Source organism: Chiloscyllium punctatum, chromosome 10 (genome assembly GCF_047496795.1).
Source record: "Chiloscyllium punctatum isolate Juve2018m chromosome 10, sChiPun1.3, whole genome shotgun sequence".
Lineage (NCBI taxonomy): Eukaryota > Metazoa > Chordata > Chondrichthyes > Orectolobiformes > Hemiscylliidae > Chiloscyllium > Chiloscyllium punctatum.
The window spans coordinates 70,336,110-70,356,986 of NC_092748.1; the positions used below are offsets into that span (position 1 = coordinate 70,336,110).

The 20,877-nt window shown below is 39.4% G+C and overlaps 1 protein-coding gene across 6 annotated transcripts in view; it reads right to left on the reverse strand.

The window, feature by feature from the left end:
• Positions 1 to 1,271: 1,271 nt before the first annotated feature.
• fap (fibroblast activation protein, alpha) overlaps positions 1,272 to 20,877 on the reverse strand; it is an 88,395-nt gene continuing 68,789 nt past the window's right edge. For all 6 annotated transcript variants that reach the window (XM_072579465.1, XM_072579464.1, XM_072579463.1 and 3 more), the window contains 5 exons: positions 18,961 to 19,060; positions 11,299 to 11,363; positions 9,736 to 9,808; positions 9,318 to 9,391; positions 1,272 to 1,523 (listed from right to left, as the gene is read on the reverse strand). In XM_072579465.1, coding sequence (XP_072435566.1) covers positions 1,425 to 1,523; positions 9,318 to 9,391; positions 9,736 to 9,808; positions 11,299 to 11,363; positions 18,961 to 19,060 — 411 coding nt within the window. In that variant the 3' untranslated portion in view covers positions 1,272 to 1,424. The remainder of the gene's footprint in view (positions 1,524 to 9,317; positions 9,392 to 9,735; positions 9,809 to 11,298; positions 11,364 to 18,960; positions 19,061 to 20,877) is intronic.

The window sequence follows — 20,877 nt, forward strand, 5'->3', positions numbered from 1 at the left end:
GAAGGTTTAGTATGCGTGTCTTCATTGCTCAGAGCTTTGAGTATCAGAGTTAGGACATCATGTTGAGGTTTTACAGCATGTTGGTGAGACCTGTACTGGAGTACCATGTGTAGTTTTGGTCACCCTCCTATAGGAAAGATTTTATTTAAAATGGAGAGGGTTCAGAAAAGATTTACTAGGCTGTTGCCAGGAATGGAGGCTTTTAGTTATAAAAATAGGTTGGGAACTTTTTTCACTGGAGTGTAGGAGGTTGAGGACTGATCTTATAGCAGTTTACAAAATCACGAGGGGCATTGATAAGGTGAATAGGAAGAGCCTTTTCCCTAGGATGAGTGAGACCAAAACTAAGTGGCATATTTTTAAGGTGAGAGGAAAAAGTTTTAAAAAAGGACATGAGGGGAAATGTTTTTTTACACAAAGTGCTTCATGTGTGTAATGAACTTCCAGAGGGAGTGGTGGATGCAGGTACAGTTACAACATTTAAAAGACATTTGGATAAGTACATGAAAAGGAAAGGTTTGGAGGGATATGGGCCAAACTTTGGCAAGTGGGACTAGTTTGGGGACTAGGACAGCATGGATTAGCTAGACTCAAGGGTCTGTTTCATGTTGTATGACTCTAAAAGATACCGTGTGGAATATGACACAAACATTGCAACTTTTTCATTGTCTTATAATAATTCTTCATGAAAAAGACCAAATTTAATAATGTGGCAAACTTGAAAGTGTGCAGTGTTTCAAAAGGACATCAATCAGAAGTATAATACTGAATACTATATCTCTGACCTGCCTCCTTATTGAGTACACTCCATCCTCATTATCCACTGATTCTCTACCCATGCATCCGTGTACTTACAAGGTTGGCCTCAGAATTGTTATCCATGGGAAGTTTAAGCCCTTACCTCCCCACAGATAAGAAGGATGTGGTGCACAGATCCATGCTAGAACAGAATCAATTAATTTACCCTCTAATGAAACTTCTAAATATCAGCTGCAAGCTCATTCCTCTTCAGAAATATTAATTGTGATTGATTATTTTTCTTCACAGAACTGGCACTTTAAAAGAGACTGAAGCTTGCAGTGAGTACAAATAGTTATTATTTATTAGTAAGAAATTATACCAAGTTGTTCATTTTTCAAAATATTTAGTTCTTAATGAGACCTGCAATCATGACAACATATTTACCGAGATCCAAAGTGCAGTGTTTGTTCAAAATTATGTAACATTGCCAACTGGAATCTGCACAAAAACTGCAAATAATATGATAATCATTTCGATATAGAGGTTTAATCTTTATTTTGGCTGGAACAAAATAAACACACTTTAAAGACGTAGATTATAGTATTTTCCCAACATAAATGCATGAAGTAGTAGCTTAATGGAATCAGCATTGTTTGCCATTTATTGAAAAATATTTTCCTGCATTAATTGTCAAAAAAACATTGCCGTAGAAAATTGGACATGTGGACATACAGATGAGAGTAGGCAAGACCGCTTAGACCATGGTCCTTGTCTGTATACCACTGAAATATAAAGAAAAAAAAAATCAGTATTTATCTTACTTTGAGAACGTTGATTTTTCTAATCCTCCCAATAATCAATTGCATAAGGTTTTCTTAAATCTCTTCTTAATATTCTGAAATTATTCCTAAGTGCCTGAATTTTCCATACCATAGTTTTCCTATTTAGAATTGTTGATGTCCATACTTACTGTTGGGCACTTCCTCTAACCATGCTCAATACTCATGCTGAAATCCTAACCATATTTTAACATTCTGTATTTATCGTCCATGCCAAGGAGCATGGAATGTCTATTTCAACATAAATAGTTTGAAAATCATCAGCTTAAGTGAATGTTTATTCCCTCATTGTTCTATCTTTACCTCCAACTTGCTCTCTGTTTGAGCTTGGCTTATCACAGCCTGTATTTAACTGAAAAGAGAAAACTAAGTTATACTTAGATAGATGAGTGTTTCCTTTATCCATTCCAATCTAAATCCTTATAAATGAAATATCTGCTGTCTTCTGCAGTCACTCCTCACAAAGCCTTATTCTAATTTGAACCATAGAGAAACAGGAATAAGGCTCAACTCTGTTCTGTCATTTTCATGAGATCATAGTTAATTTTACAAACAAATGCATTGCTCACTCTCATACTATAGGCATCAGATCACGATGTGGTGATGCCAACAGCATGGGTTCAATTCCCACACTGGCTGAGGTTACCATTAAGGATTCTCTTTCTCCTTTGCCTGAGGTGTGGTGACCCTCAGGTTAAACCATTCTCATGTTAAGTGAGAGAACTGCCTTTTGGTCTGGTGGGACTCTGGTGACCTTCATTGTACTATTCACTTTCAATCATATAACCATGCCTTTATGTCTTTTGTAAGAATGAATGTCTTCATCTGCTAACTGGATTACTAATCTATCTTCGATTCCACGGTTGTTCATTCCATGTAAAACTTTTTGCTGACTTTGATTGTTTTTCAATTATCTTAACTTTATATCATTGTAAGCAATATAATAATTTATAGGTAGGAAGAGTGTTAAAACATATCAGCTATTCCTTGAAAAACAGGCATGCTTTATGTTAAGCAAATATTGTTTAAGATTGATAGTGAGTACCAGAATTGCTGCCTTTTTATTATAGGTATACAGTGGGCAACGTAAATGTAAAAGATAATCAGTGCCTAAAACACCAAACAAAACTTGATATACAGATCAAATTAATTGCTTTCTGAATAACAATGGGCAAGCTATATTATACAGTAGCAAAATAAGTCATGCTTCCAATTTTAGTCAATACTGCAATAAAACTGAATGAAATGGAAACATATTGACATGAATAATAAGAATTAATCTCAGTGCATCAGCCATTTGAGTTCATGAGTTACTTTTTCCTTTACATGGATCACTCAAAATAATTAAAGTTACCTACATCACAGAGAAAAAAAATGACAGAAAGGTGGACATCTGTCATTGCTTCTTCTGGAGAATAAAGAATTAATCCAGGATAACTTTCCAACAAAGTGCCCTGAGGTTGTTACTCCTGAGTAATCACACACATATAAACACATACTCACACACACATGCACACAATATTGTATATATCTTTCCTGCTTTGCCAGAAATTTAGTTTAAAACTCTGCTTCCAAACATACATGGGGATTCCACTTAATTCCTGCCAAAGTCAGCTGTGTGGAAAATGTTTGGAGGATTATGCTGTAAACCCCCCAACAGTCACTAAGAGCTTGAGGAACAAATATATATGCAGATTATGGAAAAATGCAATAAAAACAAATTTGTTACAGTGGGTGACTTTAGCTTCCCATATGTTGACTGGGACTCCATTAGTGCAAGATGCTTAGACAGTGCAGAATTTCTTCCGTGCTTCCAAGACGGTTTCTTTAAACAGGGTAAAACAGTATGGGGATAGTTTAACTAGAGGACGGATCAAACTGAACCTTTTCCTGGTTAATGAGCCTAGCCAGGTGACTGACCTTTCAGTGGGAGAGCAATTTGGAAACGGTGTTCACCACTCTAACTTTTAAGACAGCTATGATCAAGGATAAGTCAAGCCCGCGCAGGAAGATACTAAGTTGGGGAGAGGAAAAATTATGTGAGTATTAGGCAGTAGCTCAGGAATATTAGCTGACAGGAGCTGTTATCAGACATACCAAAATTTGACCAGAAGAAAGTGAGGACTGCAGATGCTGGAGATCAGAGTCGAAAAGTGTAGCGCTCGAAAAGCACAGAAGGTCAGGCAGCATCCAAGGAGCAGGAGAATTGATGTTTCGGGCATAAGCCCTTCATCAGGAATGGGCTATATCCACACTTGACATGTGGGAATTGTTTAAAGACCTGCTTGTGAGAGTTCAAAACTGGCATGTTCCAGTAAGGAGGAAGGATGGCAAGGTAAGGAATCCTAGGATAATAAGGGAGGTTGTCAATTTAGTCAAAAGGTGAAAAAACAGTATATGGAAGGTTTAGGAAGCTAAAATTGGACAGGGCCTGTGAGGAATACAAGGAAAGCAGTAAAGTACTCAAGCAGGGAATTAGGAGAGCAAGAAGAGGTCATGAAATGATCTTGGCAAATAGAGTTAAAGAGAATCCCAAGGCATTCTATATATGCATTAAAGACAAAACAATAACAAGGATAAAGGAGGGAACTTGTACTGAGAGACAGAGGATGTGGGTGAGATCCTAAATATGTATTTTGCATCACTATTCACCCAGGAGGATTTGGAGAATAGTGAGATTTGTGTGGAGCATGCTAATATGCAAGGGCATGTTGAGATCAAGAAAGTAGTGGTGTTGAGTCTCTTGAACAGCATTAAGGTGGATAGGTCCCCAGGGCCAGATGGTTTCTAGGAGACAGGGAGGACTGCAGATGCTGGAGACCAGAGTTGAAAAATGTGGTGCTGGAAAAACACAGCAGGCCAGGCAGCATCTGAGGAGCAGGAGAATCTTCCTGAAGAAGGGCTTATGCTTGAAACGTCAATTCTCCTGCTCCTCGGATGCTGCCTGGCCTGTTGTGTTTTTCCAGCACCACATTTTTCAACTCCAGATGGTTTCTACCACAGATTACTGAAAGAGGCAAGAGATGAGATTGCTGGGGACTTGATCAAGATCCTTATATCCTCACTAGCCACTGGAGAGGTAGCAGAGGACTGGTGAGTAGTTAATCTTGTTCTTATGAGCAAGAAGGGAAGTAGGGATAATCCAGGAAATTATAGACCAGTGAATCTCACATCAGTGGTTGGGAAGCTATTGGAGAAAATTCTTAGGGATAGAATTTAGGCCCATTTGGAAAAGCATGGCCTAATTAGAGACAGTCAGCATGGCTTTGTGCAGGGTAGGTCTCATCTTACTAGCTTGAATGAATTTTTTGAGGAGGTGACAAAGGTGATCTATGAGGGTAGAGCAGTGGATATTGTCGACATGGTGGTAAGGCTTTCGACAAGGTCTCTTATGGCAGACACATCCAGAAGTTTAAGATGCATGGGGCCTACGGTTACTTAGTTGTGTGGATTCAGAACTGGCTCGCCCACAGAAGGCAGACGGTACTGGTGGTAGGATGTTTTTCAGGCTGGAGCTCCATGTTCCACAGGGACCCGTACTGGGAGCAGCTTGGATGAAAATGTAAATGGGTGGGTTAGTAAGTTTGCAGATGTTACAAAGTGTGCTGGAGTTGTGGATAGTGTGGTAGGTTGTCAAATGATACTGCAGGATATGGATCAGTTGCAGATAAATAGCAGATGGAGTTTAATCCCAGTGTGAGGTGCTGCACTTTTGGAGATGAAATGTTAAGAAAAAATATACAGTTAATAGGACTCTGAACAGCATTGATGTACAGAGGGATCTTGACGTTCAAGTCTATTGCTCCCTGATAGTGGTCATGCAAGTAGAAAGGATGGTGAAGGAGGCATATGGCATGCTTGAATTCAATTTTGGTTGCCACATTACAGGAAGGATGTGGAGGTTTTGGAGGTTTATGAGGCTGCTGCCTGGATTTGAAGGTATGAGCTATAAGGAGAGGCTTGAAAAACTCCAGTCGTTTTTCTCTTGTGCAGCAGAGGCTATGGGGAGACTTGATAAAAGTCTATAAAATTATGAGATGCATAGATAGCATAGATGGTCAGAATCTTTTTCCTCAGAGTTGAATTGTCTAATACGAGGGAGGGCATGCACTTCAGGTGAGAGGGGGAAAGTTCAGAGGAGACGTGAGAAGCAAGTTTTTTTACACAAAGAATGGTAGGAGTCTGGAATGCAGTGCCGGGGTGGTGGTGGAGGCAAATACGATAAGGACATTGCAGAGATGTTTAGATGAGTACATGAATACAAGGAATGTAGGAATATGGACCAAGGGCAGGCAGAAGGGATTAGTTTCATTTGGCATCATTCTCGGCACAATATTATACATCAAAGGGCCCGTTCCTGTGCTATACTGTTCTATGGTCTACATTCACAGTCACTAATTGTATATTAATACAGTGGATCCTACCAAAATGGAGGGCATCTTGTCTGAGTATGTCTTATCTCATAATTTAAGCAATTTTCTGCATGCTTCAGCTCAAATATATTTTACCCTGTAAGTTGTTGAGTGTTATTGTGAGGAAATTGGTGCATTTGAAAACACAGTGATCACCAGGACCGCAGTGTGCAGCTCTTCTAAGGTGATTCAAGAAATGGGAAAAAAAGACGGACTTATAATAAGGAAAAAAACACAAAGAACTGTGGAGAGAAATCAGAGTTAACATTTTGGGTCCAATGACCCTTCTGACCTGAAATGTTAACTGTGCTGTAAATCACAAAACTCTGTATGTAAGACTCTGTTCACTCACTTTTTAGATTAGAATCAGTCTAAACATTATGGCACAGACAGGGAACACAGGGGGTTAACACCTTTAAACATCTTATCAGGCTGACACCAATTGTTACAGTTAACCTAAGAATGTAACTTTTAAAAAGAATTTTGTGATTTACATATGAAAGAAGTGAAACTATCATGGTCATTCTAACAGATGAAAGACTCAACAAACAATCAAGGTATTTTTTAATGTATAATTTCAGTTACATCACACTGTAAACTTTTGCTATCAATTCTATGTCTTACAATTGTGTACTCCATAACCACCTGATGAAGGAGCGTCGCTCCAAAAGCTAGTGCTTCCAATTAAACCTGTTGGACTATAACCTGGTGTTGTGTGATTTTTAACTTTGTACACCCCAATCCAACAGCAGCATCTCCAAATCATGGCAAAATTAGATTGTTTCCATTGTAGACCAGGGAAGTTGATTGGATTGTATTAGCAATTGTCACATTGTGAAAACAAGTTTACATCCTTAATTACCCGCACTGATTTTCTGTGACAAATGTAGTGGGCAACATTATGGAAATCCATTAAGTCTTGACACTAAACACAAACAGAAACTGATGGAAAAACTCAGCAGGTCTGGCAGCATATGTGGAGACAAAGCAGAGTTAACATTCTGGGTCCAGTGATCCTTCTTCAGAACGTAAAGTAGCTAAAAGAGGTTTGTTTATGTGCTGAAGATGGAGTGGGGGTGGATGGAGGAGTAAACAATATTTGGAGGTAGAACCCAGAGAAAGAGAGAACAATAGTTGAGCAGACAAAGGAATGGGTAAAGGTCAGCTGGTAAAATCGAAAGTTGCTAATAGGGACTATTAATAGCTGATAATGGGATGGTTGTGATAGCAGCCATTGTGATGACAAGGTCTGGTGTGTGGAGTTGGGGAAAAGCCATGAGAGAAAGTGATCAGGTCCTAAAATTATTAACAGTGACATTGTGCCCTGAAGGCTGCAGGGTCTTTAACTGGAAAATGAATGGCTGTTCTTCCAGCTTGCACTGAGCTTTACTGGTGCCCAGCAGCAAATCTCTGACAGATGTTGGTCAGGCAACAGGTAGATCAGGGTCACTCTTGCAGACAGAATGTAGGTGTTCTGCAAAGCTGTTTGCATTATGTACCCCCAGTGTACAGCAGACCATCTGGTGAGCAGTGAACACAGTAGACCAGATTAGGTGAAGTGCAGGAAAATCACTGCATTATCTGGAAGATGTGTCTGGGGCCTTGGATACTGAGGAGCAAGAAAGTAAACCGGCCAGTGTTACATCTTCTGTGATTGCATGGGAAGGTGTCGTAGGGGTATGGGGATATGTTGGAAGTAGACGAGAAGAGGAACAATGAAGGTGGCCTGGAGGGAATGGTCACTGCGGAAGTCTGACCAGGGAGGGGAGGGGTACATGTGTCTGGTGGTGGCATCCCACTAGATGTGGTGGAAATGTTAGCTAATGATCCTTCGGATGTGGATGCTGGTGGGGTTGTGAGGACTAAGGTGGAACCTATCACCATTGTGGGAGGGAAGAGAAGGGCTGAGCACCAAAGTGCAAGGGATGGGTCAGACACAGCTGTGGACCCTGTCAGCCACTGTGGTCCATCTCGGTTCAGGAAGTAAGTGGACATTTTGAAGGCCCTCTTGTTAAACTTGGCACCATTGGAACATGTGACGGAGACACTGGGAGAACGGAATGGAGTCTTGGTAGGAAGCAGGGTGTGAGGATGTATAGTCAAGGTACATGCCTCTAATTAAATGATGGACTGAAAGCAGGTGACTCTTATGGAAAGGGTTAGTTTGGATTATTTCTTAATAAGAGATAAATAGGAGTTAGGATTAACGATCAAAGTTTGGAAACTCAGTCTTATTCAGCATAGTTTCACCATTGATTTTGTGGGGAAATTCTTCTGTGATACAGCTCAACATAATGTTACTTCAGAGAAGAAAAAGGCATTATCTGTGCTGCTAGCGCACAAGGAATCCTTAACTTTGTGGGATAAGTATCTATCTTCACTGCTTTTAAGAATATATAATATGTTTCTTAACAAATTTTGCGTGATTTGTAAACACAAGTTACAAGATACCTTGTGAGATCAGGCACAACTGAAGATTCCATTGTTCTAAGTTAAGAATATTGAACTTACATAAAACTCATTTCATTGAGTTATGCCACAAAACCCCCAATACCTACAGATTGCTTTGCTTAGAACCAAGAAGGCCGAGGTTAACTTAATTAATGTGCATAAAGTTATAAAGAGACTTGATAGTATAAATAGGATAACCTATCTACTTTAGCAGAAGTGTTTAAAAAAAAGACACAAATTTAAATCAATGGAGCAAGATTAGACAGAGGATGAGGAAGCGGTATTTTACTCAGAGACATGGTGGGCAAGTGAGTCTCACTGTCTGAAAAAGTGGTACAGGTAGAAACCTAAACTTAAAGAAGTACTTGGACGCCTACTTGAAAAGCCCAAATCTACAGAGCTATGTACCTCATGCAGAAAGGTATGATTAGCCTGGGTAATTCTTTGCAGGTTGATATAGGCATAATGGGTTAAATGGCCTCTGTGTTTTAAATATTCTGAGATTTCTATGAAGTACTTGAAAATTACAGCTGACAGCACAACTCTTAATAACCAGAAATTGTTGTGCAATTTGTCCATTAAAAATATCTGCAACTTTAACACAACATCACCTTTCCAGCAAGAACCAATATATCCCTTGGGTTATATTCAAGAGGGAACGTAACTGTTATCTAGAAGAGATATGGGGAGAACATGGAAGAATGGCACAAAGTGCAATACATGTTTGGAGAGTAGGAACAGATACAATGGGCTGAGTGGCCTGTTTTTGTCCTGTAATAATTCTGTGATTCCATAAGAAAAATAATCCAAATAAGAATAATAAGGCATAAAGTGCATAAGGTGACATTTTAGTAACTGCTAAGCTTTAACGTACCATTGCTTGAAAATCTACTTCTTTATTAACAAGAGCCTTTGAAATCTGTGCTGCCTGCTGGAAATGGACATTATCTGAAAAACAGAGTGTATTATTGAAATTATATTCCAGTCTGCTTGATAGGTTAAAGCTAAAGCAAACAAGTTATATTAGCTGGAAGTGATAATTCCAAGTGACACATTCGAAAAATCTGTCACTGGCATAATGCTTACCTAAAGATAATGCATTAAATTGAACAAATATGCATCTGTCGATATATACAGACAATTACTCAGATGTTTAATAGGATGTCTAATGTTTCATAATGAAGTATTATTGCTTGCTCAGTATTTGCCCTGCAGATTGGTTTCCGATCTGCAGTTAAATATAACTGTGATTTACTTAAGATACCGGACGATTCAGAATCTATCAAGCTCACCATCTGCTGTCCCGTGGATGAGGAGATAATCAACAAGTTTGAAATTTTCAGCTCTTTCCATCACAGTAGAATTCTGGGAAACAATTATAAGAATAAAAGAAAACTTGCTGAGTTAGAAAGTAGTGACTAAGAGCAAAATATTAAAAGAATTACAAAAGGTGCATACGTTTTAAAATTTAAAACATGTTTTTCTTTGACAGAGCGAGGCTGAATAAAAATATCTCTAGGTTCATTCTAGTCGGAACATATTTAAAGGTAGCCAGATTAGTTTGTGATTTTATGCTAATGCACAGGACTCAAAATACAGATCTTTTACAAACACATTATAATGATTATACATAATTGAAAATAAATCTGGAACGAGATTTAATATATTTAATTGGGTTGCATATATTAGGACTGAAAGGGGGTTGGTTGAGTTTTGAATAAGGGTCACTGGACTTGAAACATTGACTCTGCTTTCTTTCTACAAATTCTGCCTGACCTGCTAAGCTTCTCCAGCAATTTATGATTTTGCAATTAGTGAGCTCAGTTGGCTCAATGGCTTACTTACAGATCGATGCCAACAAGCTGGGTTCAATTCCCAAGTCAGCTGAGGTTACAATGAAAGACTCTCCTTCTCAAACTTTGTCTTTGCCTGAGGTGTGGTAAAGCACCACCAGTCAACTCTCTTTAATAAGACAGTAGTCCAATTGTAACTTTACCTTTATATGCACTGAAGCGTAATAGCGAATTTGCTGTTAGTCATCTTAAAAAAACAAAGGATTAACTAAATTTGAATAAGAAATTATTCTCTCATTTGCATACAGTCCATCTCCAACTCTTCCTTGTCTTCTCCATCTCAATTTTGTGTGATTGCCTTGTTCACAAAAATGAACCACTCCAAAAGATATCTAGATGACACTTCCTCTGCTTCCTGTGAGGAATCCATTCTCCCAGTTTTTCTGTCTCATGTTCTGATGATGGGAACTTCCACAATAGTATGCCAGAGATGTCTTCGGTTTTTCTGAACTAAGGAGATTTTTCTGTCATTCAGTCTCTCCTATCCTTCATCATATCACACACCTTCCTATTGTTCTGGCACATCTGCCCATTGCTCAAAGGCTATTACACCTCTGAAATAAAACCAGAAAGAAGCAGCACTCTGAAAGCTAGTGCTTCCAAATAAACCTGCTAGATTATAACCTAGTGCTGTGTGATTTTTAACTTTGTATTAAATTGATAGACTGAATGATCTACTCCTGTTCCTATGTTCCTAGGTAGTACAACCAATGTGGTCAAGAAAAATGTAGCCTATTTTTGTTTTGGGCTTATTAGTTGATTTTCCATTGCATCCTGTTTGCAACTACAAACTGATAGAAAGACAATATTGGGTTAAATTTTACCTCAACAATGTTGAAAAATTGATTAAATCACATACAAAGATGCTTTTGCACTCATTAGATTTACCCTGTATTGAGGTCAGGAGACAGTAACAATAGACGAATGTAATATCAGCATTTCACTTGATCCTGTGGATTCCCAGTCTGGAGAGTAATAATAAATTCACCCAGTGTGGCTCACCTTGTAGAACTGAAGGTTGTCATTCTCTGTTGGGTAGCCCATGTAACGTTCAGTATACATACTATCTGTAATGTTTGAGACACAGAGAATTTTCATTCAAAGGATCAGTAAAAGATATACTCAAATTCATGAAAACCAGGTTTCTTCTCTGGATCAGGACATATCATTTGAATAAACAATTTCAATGCCTATGTTGACTGCCTGTGTATTGTGTTACGCATCTCCTGATTCCTCTGTCATTCATGACAATAGATCTTCATTACATTCTTGATATGGTTATTATTTCTGATACATCTCATTACTCATTCGATCTCAACTTGAAAAATTTAGTGTTCTTGTGGCACAGTGACAGTGTCTCTGGACTAGGAGAACAAGTTCACATCCCATTTATTCCAGAGGTATGGCATAACATATCTGAACAGGTTAATTAAAAAGTATCTATGAAGATATCTCGTTGCAGAGGGTTCAAGGGCAGAATCAATCTTGCAGGAAATAAGGAACAAAAAGGATGTGATTATATTAGTTGGTGATCTGTAGACTACACCTAAGTGGTGAAATGCATGTATAGGAACAAATCTGCAGTGAAGTTACAAAAAGATTCGAACAGTACAGAAGAACTTTAATTGGGAACTTTAACTACCCCGGTGTAGATGGGACAGTATTGGAATTAAATGACAGAGAGGGAAAAACATTCCTAGATTGTGTTCACAAACATTTCCAACAGTAGTATGTGTCTCATACAACTGGAAGGATGCAGTTGGACCTGGTTATAGAGTCATAGAGGTGTACAGCATGGAAACAGACCCGTCGGTCCAACCTGTCCATGCCAACCAGATATCCCAACCCAATCTAGTCCCACCTGCCAGCACCCGACCCATATCCCTCCAAACCCTTCCTATTCATAGTGATTGAATTAGATAAAAATGGGGAATTATCTACAGGGATCACTGAATTATAAGGTTTAGGATAATGATAGAAAACAATAATAAGAAACCCTGAATAAAAATAATTAACTGAGAAGAGCAGAGTTCAACAGGGCAGTGCTGGGTCAGACAGATGTAAGGTTGATGTGAAAAAGTGTAACTGAACAATTGGCTTTCTTCAAAGAGGAGATGATTTGAGTACACTCAATGTATATTTACTTGAAAGGGACAGCAAACAAATCCAGATATTCCTGAATGAAAAAGAAAATAGAAATTAAAATAAGGCCGTGACGGCATAGTTTGATATGGTGCATGTGGACTTTCAAAGGCATTCAATACAATGATACACAATAGATGTGTGAGAAAAGTTTCAGGTATCGATTAAAAGGGGAAGTACTTATGTAGATATGAAATTGGCCCATGATAGGAAACAGAAAGCGATGGTCATCTGATCCATTTCAAACCTTCCTCCAGTGTGAAAAATATGTTAGCTGGCATAGGTATTGAGTCCTCTGCTTCAATTATATCTATTAATGTATGCAGGAGAAATTTGCAAAATTTCCAGAGTATGAAATTTGGAAGCATTATAAACTATGAACATAGTTTTGTGCTCCAGCAGGACGTAGACAAGTTAATGGAGTGTGCAGATAGATGGCAAATGAAATTTAGTGTAAAGAAGTGTGAGGTGAAGCAAATTGATGGAAAGAACATTAACAGATATATACAATGGGTGTACTTAAGGGATATAGGAGCAGAAGGACCTGATATATATGTGCATTGATTACTGAAGGTGACATTAGTGAATAGAAGGACCTGCACGTATTTGTGCATAGATTACTGAAGATTGCAGGTGGAGACAGCAATTATGAAGCATACAGTATCTTTAGCTTTATTAATAGGGATACAGAGTACAAAAGCAAGGAGGTTATACTGAAAGTGAAGAGGACTCTTACAAATACCAGCTGGTGTATTTGGTACAGTTCTGGGCATCAAAAATATGAAAGGATATGAACACATTAGAGACAATGTAGAAGAGGTTTATAAAAATAGTTTTCTGAATGAAAACGTTTGTTAATGAGAATGGATATAAGATATTAGGATCGTTCTCTGTGGAGAAAAAGCAGATAAGAGGAAATCTGATAGAAAGTATCAGAACCACCAGGCCAGGTGTTAGAATTGGAGGTAGGTGAGCATTTTGGGACAGTGACCACAATTCGGTGACTTTTACTCTAGTGATGAAGAGGGATAAGTGTGCATTGCAGGGCAAGAGTTATAGCTGGGGGGCAGGGAAATTATGATGCGGTGAGGCACGACTTAGGATGCGTGGCTTGGAAAAGTAGGCTTCAAGGCAAGGGCGCAATTGATATATGGAGCTTGTTCAAGGAGCAATTATTGAGTGTCTTTGATAAGTATGTATCTGTCAGGCAGGGAGGAAAGGGTCATGTGAGGGAGCCGTGGTTTAATAAGGAATTGGAATCCCTTGTTAAAGGGAAGAGGGCGGCCTATGTAAAGATGAGGTGTGAAGGTTCAATTGGGGCGATTGAGAGTTATAAGGTAGCCAGGAAGGATCTGAAGAGAGAGCTAAGAGCAGCAAGGAGGGGACATGAAAGGTTCTTAGTTGGTAAGATTAGGGAAAACCCAAAGGCTTTCTATAGGTATGTCAGGAATAAAAGAATGACTAGGGTAGGAATAGGTCCAGTCAAGGATAGTAGTGGGAAGTTGCGTGTGGAGGCTGAAGAGATTGGGGAGACACTGAATGAATACTTTTCGTCAGTATTCACTCAGGAACAGGACATTGTCGCCGATGTGAATACTGAGTCACAATTAATTAGAATGGATGCCTTTGAGGTATGTAGGGAAGAGGTGTTGGAAATTTTGGAAAGGGTGGAAATAGATAAGTCCCCTGGGCCTGATGACATTTATCCTAGGATTCTCTGGGAAGCAAGGGAGGAGATTGCAGAGCCATTGGCCTTGATTTTTATGTCCTTGTTGTCTTCAGGAATAGTGCCAGAAGACTGGAGGATAGCAAATGTGGTTCCCTTGTTCAAGAAGGGGAGTAGGGATAACCCTAGTAACTATAGGCCAGTGAACCTCACTTCTGTTGTGGGCAAAGTCTTAAAGAGAATTGTAAGGGATAGGATTTATGAACATCTGGATAGGAATAATGTGATCAAGGATAGTCAGCATGGTTTTGTGAAGGGCAGATCGTGCCTCACAAACCTTATTGAATTCTTTGAGAAGGTGACTAAGGAGGTGGACAAGGGTAAAGCGGTAGATGCGGTGTATATGGATTTTAGTAAGGCGTTTAATAAGGTTCCCCATAGTAGGCTACTGCAAAAAATACGGAGGTATAGCATTGAGGGTGAGTTGGAGGTTTGGATTAGGAATTGGCTGGCTGGAAGAAGACAGAGGGTAGTAGTTGATAGTAAAGGTTCATCTTGGAGTGCAGTTACTAGCGGTGTTCTGCAAGGATCTGTTTTGGGACCATTGCTGTTTGTCATTTTTATAAATGACCTGGAGGAGGGGCTAGAAGATTGGGTGAGCAAGTTTGCAGATGATACAAAAGTCGGTGGAGTTGTTGACAGTGAGGAAGGATGTGGCAGGTTACAGCGGGATATAGGTAAGCTGCAGAGCTGGGCAGAAAGGTGGCAAATGGAGTTCAATGTGGGTAAGTGTGAGGTGATTCACTTTGGTATGAGTAACAAAAAGATGGGGTACTGGGCTATTGGTCAGATACTTGGTAGTGTGGATGAGCAGAGGGATCTTGGTGTCCATGTACACAGGTCTCTGAAAGTTGCCACCCAGGTAAATAGTGTGGTGAAAAAGGCATATGGCGTACTGGCTTTTATTGGTAGAGGAATTGACTTCCGGAGTCCTGAGGTCATGTTGCAGTTGTATAAGACTCTGGTGCGGCCGCATCTGGAGTATTGTGTGCAGCTTTGGTCGCCATACTACAGGAAGGATGTGGAGGCACTGGAACGGGTGCAGAAGAGGTTTACCAGGATGTTGCCTGGTATGGTAGGAGGATCGTATGAGGAAAGGCTGAGGCACTTGGGGCTGTTTTCATTGGAGAAAAGAAGGTTTAGGGGCGACTTGATAGTTGTGTACAAGATGATGAGGGGTTTAGATAGGGTTGACCATGAGAACCTTTTTCCACATATGGAGTCAGCTATTACGAGGGGGCATAGCTTTAAATTAAGGGTGGTAGGTATAGGACAGATGTTAGGGGTAGATTCTTTACTCAGTGAGTCGTGAGTTCGTGGAATGCCCTGCCAGCAGTAGTGGTGGACTCTCCCTCTTTATGGGCATTTAAATGGGCATTGGATAGGCATATGGAGGATAGTGGGCTAGTGTAGGTTAAGTGGGATTGGATTGGCGCAACATCGAGGGCCGAAGGGCCTGTACTGCGCTGTATTTTTCTATGTTCTATGCTCTAACCTTAAGAGGTTTGATAAAGTAGATAAGGAGAAATGGTTTCCATTCATGGTAGTGGATGAGGAAACAGACTTAAAGCAATTTGCAAATGTGACGCAAGAAAAAATGTTTTCACATTTGGATTTGGAATGCACTGACGAGAAATTTGGTAGAAGCAGCCAATTGAGGCAATCAAGAGAGCATTATCTCTGTTCAGGTAATCATCCAGTGTGTCTGGGGAAAAGGTAAATGTCCCTAGTTATGATTCTCATTGGATAACTGACGCAAGCACAACGGGTCAATTGGTTTTCTTCTGTTACATGACTGTGTGTTCTTCCGAACATAATTTTGTGTTTTTGTTTGATTGGTTCTTCCAATCATGTTCTTCTTTTGACTTTATACAAAACTCAAAACTGTGATATCAGATTTGTTTATTTGGATAAGAGTGAGAATTATTAAGAATATTAAATATTTCTTCAACAGGAGGTTAGTTGGGTAAATTTGTTTGATTTTTTTTTGAGTATTTCAAAAAAATTGCTGGTATTATTCAAAGGGTTTTTAAGCCTGCACATAGTGGACAAATTGCCCCAAATTGCTGACAAGCAGATGGCCTCTGAAAGCCAGATCCCCTTTCATGGCTTTGAACCCTGTCTAATCTCCCTGTGACACCAGGATATAAATCTTTTATTTTCTCACCATTAGATTCCCTCGGAATAACCTTCAGCCTGCGGTCCTTAAGATCCAGAACTTACCAACCAACATCTCCTGGAGACCTGTCACACTTGCCAACATGCCTGATAGGGTTGGAAACTCATCTATTTGCAATCTATCAACTCTTAATGAGCTGATAGTTTGGATATCTTGAGAGTGGGAATACCATGACACGTGCCATGTAACATGGTCACCGCTGCACTTAGAAAAACAGGAAGGAAATTCTCTGCACAAGTCCAGTCATCAATGACTACATTAAAACATATTTTAAATTATCACACACCTTCTAAATATTACATGTCAATTTGACAACCACTTTTAGACTTTTCTGTCAAAAATGTTCCTGATTCTAAAGAAGGCACAATAATGACTCGTGGCCTCTCTGAGGGCCTGTAAAACTACAGGGCATAATTTTAAGATGAGAAGGGAAAGATTGAAAAGAGAACTGAGGGGTAACTTTTTCATATAGAGGATGGTGCATATATGAAATAAACTACCAGAGGAATTGATAGATTCAGGTCGTTACAACAGTTAAACTTTTTTGGACAGGCACATGAATAGGAAGGGTTGAGAGGGAGCAAAAACAGAAGTTGCTGGTAAAGCTCAGCAAGGCTGGCAGCATCTGTGCAGAGAATCAGAGTTAACATTTCAGGTCAAGTGACACTTCCTCTGTGTTAACTCTGAATTCTCTCTACAGGTGCTGCCAGACCTGCTGAGCTTTTCCAGCAATTTCTCTTTTTGTTTCTGATTTAGAACATCTGCAGTCCTTTCGGTTTTTATTCAGGGTTGAGAGGGATATATCCAAATGTACACAAATGGAAACAAAAACAAATTGCTGGAAAAGCTCAGCAGATCTAGCTGCATCTGTGGAGAGAAATGTTGCAAGGAGAATGACTAAGTAACTGGAACTAGGTTAGTTTGGGAAACTTGGTTGACATGGATAGCTTTGACTGAAAGGTCTGTTTCCATGCTGTATGATTCTATGACTCCACCAAAATTAGAGTTTGAAATACCCACTCCTTTAATGGTCAGGATTGCACAGTGGCACTTGCTACCCTCATTCTTATCTTGGGCACATTAATCCTACAAAATGTAACCTGGGTGGAAATCATAGACTCAGACCTCACCAACCATTCTTAGAATCTTAAATCTCTCCTGTCTTTTACACAGATGAAGACGTGAAAATCCCAGAACTGAACTGAAATGAAAGAAATATTAATTGCACATGATTTAAAAGGAGAGAGAACTGCACCAGGTTCAATTAAGAAAGGAAGAAGAAAAATAATGAGAGTTTATATTGAGTTTGAGGATAAGTGTTAAGTGACAGAGCAATCTCACTTTACAGTAGCAGCCATACCATTATGATGTTAATTGGGGGAAGAGAGAAAAGTGCTCGATTGTACTGGGGAGGAAATGATTGAAATTGAATGGAAATGGACGATTTATGCAGGTTTCAAACAAGTAGAGAAAAAGTGGAAGACCAGATTAAATTACAGATGGAAACTGGGTCCAAAATGAAATGGGAGCTGTGGAATAAGAAAAAGTGCCTTAAAAGAAATAAGTAGGAAAATTGTATTACATGTCTGTGAACTAGCTCAAAGGGAACATGGTGCACGTATGATGTGACTGTGTATATGTTGATGTAGGATGGTTACATTGAGGCTACTTTTCAGAAAAAAATTGCAAGTTGAAATGTTATATCCCGTTACTTATACATATTCCAAGATACAAAATGTATCAATTAATGTATAAAAGTTCTGAAAATTAATAGAATGCATTAGTTAATCATAAAAATTCATTTTTCAAGGGACTACAGGCAGGATTTTAGTTCTGGCTTGAGAGCTCAATTTGGACAGCAAGTGGGAGTTAGAACCATCAGTTGGCTGTGATTTTCTCTGAATTGGCCAATTATTCGCCAGCAGGTGGGTTTTCAGAGGTAGAGAACCAATGGAAGGCCCTCCTGGACAGAAACAGCTCCAGGCAGCTGTGACAGGTCTTGAGCTGTCTTTTCTGCAGCTGCAGAGCCACCATTGTAGGGTGACAATGGACTCCCTTGCACAGAGTAACTTTAGCTTGAATCTGCAGCCCGGTAGGCAGAGGCGGCTGGTGACGGCAGCTCATACCTTCATGCTCTGACATACCTGAAATTCTGCCCCATAAACTTTTCCCTATGAATGCACTATCAATCTTATGCCTTGAAAATATAGATATTTAATATTTTAAAACTTTCATACATGACGTTTCCCAACTGCCCCCCCATCTTAAAAAAAGTTTTAAAATGCTAGATGTACAGCTCAAAATGCAAATTCATGTAATTACTTGTTTTTGTAAAACATAAGCTTACAATCAGGACTTCTTTTGAAAGATCATCAGTTTCTGTTAAGTTTGTAGCTGGTAGAAATCTTGTCAAAATACACCATCATATTTTCTTATTTGACTAAATCATCCAAGGAAATCGAAAGTGGATTCTTTCTTCAGGACTTACCACTTAGCCAGCTATCACCAGAGAGGTCAGATGTAGATTAGACCACCAGGCACAGGCACAAATTTTAATTGAATATACTTACTGGGTACATTAAAAATTATCAAGATGCTAAAAAAAATTAGAACATACCATAATATGTCCAGTTAGACACAGGGGCAACTGCAATTCCACATTTAAACACCTTACTGCCAGTTCCAAGTACCATTGATGTGACATATCCTCCATAAGACTGAAAGATGAATGAAAGCAATTGGTCATTTTTCAGTTACCATATATTGATAGGTTGTGTGTAAATGAGACAAAGAATCCTTAGATTTGTCAATGACAAATGAGATGATCAAAACTCTCAAACTGTTCTTAGAGAGCTTGACTGGGTAGATGCAGAGGGGTTGTTCCTCTTTGTGGGGCACAACCTCTGAGTAAAGGGTCACCCACTTGAGGGAATTTTTCTTGACAGACCTGAGGGAATTTTTCTCAGTGGGTAGTGAATCTATGAAATTCTTTACCACAGAGGGCTGTTAAGACTGGATTATCGAGTATATTCTAGGCTGATTTTGATAAGTTTCTGATTATTAAGAGAATCAAAGTTATACGGATAAAGCAGGGAAGTGCAGTTGAGGATTATTAGTGTCATCCATCGAATGGTGGAAAAATTCAATGGATTGAATGACCTACTTCTGCTCCTACAATTGGCAATCTCTGTAATCCAGCTATTTATCTAAGTTTTGCTTTTATAAATGCTAGTAGACCTGCTGCATATATCCAAAATGCTGATGTTTTGGTTGTCAAAGTGTTGCACTGCTAAGATGTGGGGCAAGTTATTTTTCAAAATAGCTGAGTTTTGATTTCAAGAAGTTCAATTTGAGTGCAACTCCATTTTTTTGAAGAAACTGGTGGAAGTCATGGTGGCAGAAAAAAACCTTTGGTCTCTGTGGACTAATGCCCCAGTGTTTCTGTTCTTCCAAATCATGTAGGTACTATGGATTGATGCAGAATGACAGCTTTGTAGCTACTTCTTGGACCAGTATATTGACTTGAATAATGATATTCTGGGGCCAGATCTCACCTATAACAATCTAGCATTAATAGAAGTGACAAGCAGATCAACATGTCCCTAAGTTATTTTAGTTGGATGACTCAGTTTAAATAGAGTCTCACTCACTCAAACTAGAGAAATTTGGCGTGGGACTACATTTGAGAAACTTTATTTGTTAAGAAGCAGATACTTGCAAACTATCCATAAGATTAGTGGGTGGCACGGTGGTTAGCACTGTTGCCTCACAGCGCTAACCACCGTGGGTTCAATTCCTCCCTCAGGTGACTCCCTGTGTGGAGTTTGCACATTCTCCCTGTGTCTGCGTGGGTTTACTCTAGTTTTCTCCCACAATCCAAAAAAAAAATGTACAGGTCAGGTGAATTGGCCATGCTAAATTGTCCGTAGTGTTAGGTGTAGGAGAATGGGTCTGAGTGGGTTGTGGGTCGGTGTGGACTCATCGGGCCGAAGGGCCTGTTTCCACATTGTAAGTAAGCTAAAAAAAATTTAATTTTACACTGTAGAATTACACGGAGTCAGAGGACCAGAACCCCAACTTGAATCAAGTACTGACGAGACTTCATGACCCATTTGAAGAAATGGAAAATGTGCTGTATTGCATAAGGGCCTCACTTATCTGAAAATACATCCTTTTAAATTAATAAGGTTATAAAAAGTGAGATTAAACAAATAATGAGGAAGATAGTAATTGATTTTATGAGGACATAGAATGGTGGAATGGATAGACACATGGCAGATGAAATACAATGCAAAAACATGACGGACGATACATTTTGTCAGATCAAATAAAAGTGACAAGAAGGGGGTGGCTCAGTGGTTAGCACTGCTGCCTCACAGCGCCAGGGACCCAGGTTCAATTTCTGCCTCAGATAACTGTCTGTGTGGAGTTTGCACATTCTCCCTGTGTCTGCATTGGTTTCCTCCGGGTGCTCCAGTTTCCTCCCACAGCCCAAAAGATATGCAGGTCAGGTGAATTGGTCATGCTAAATTGC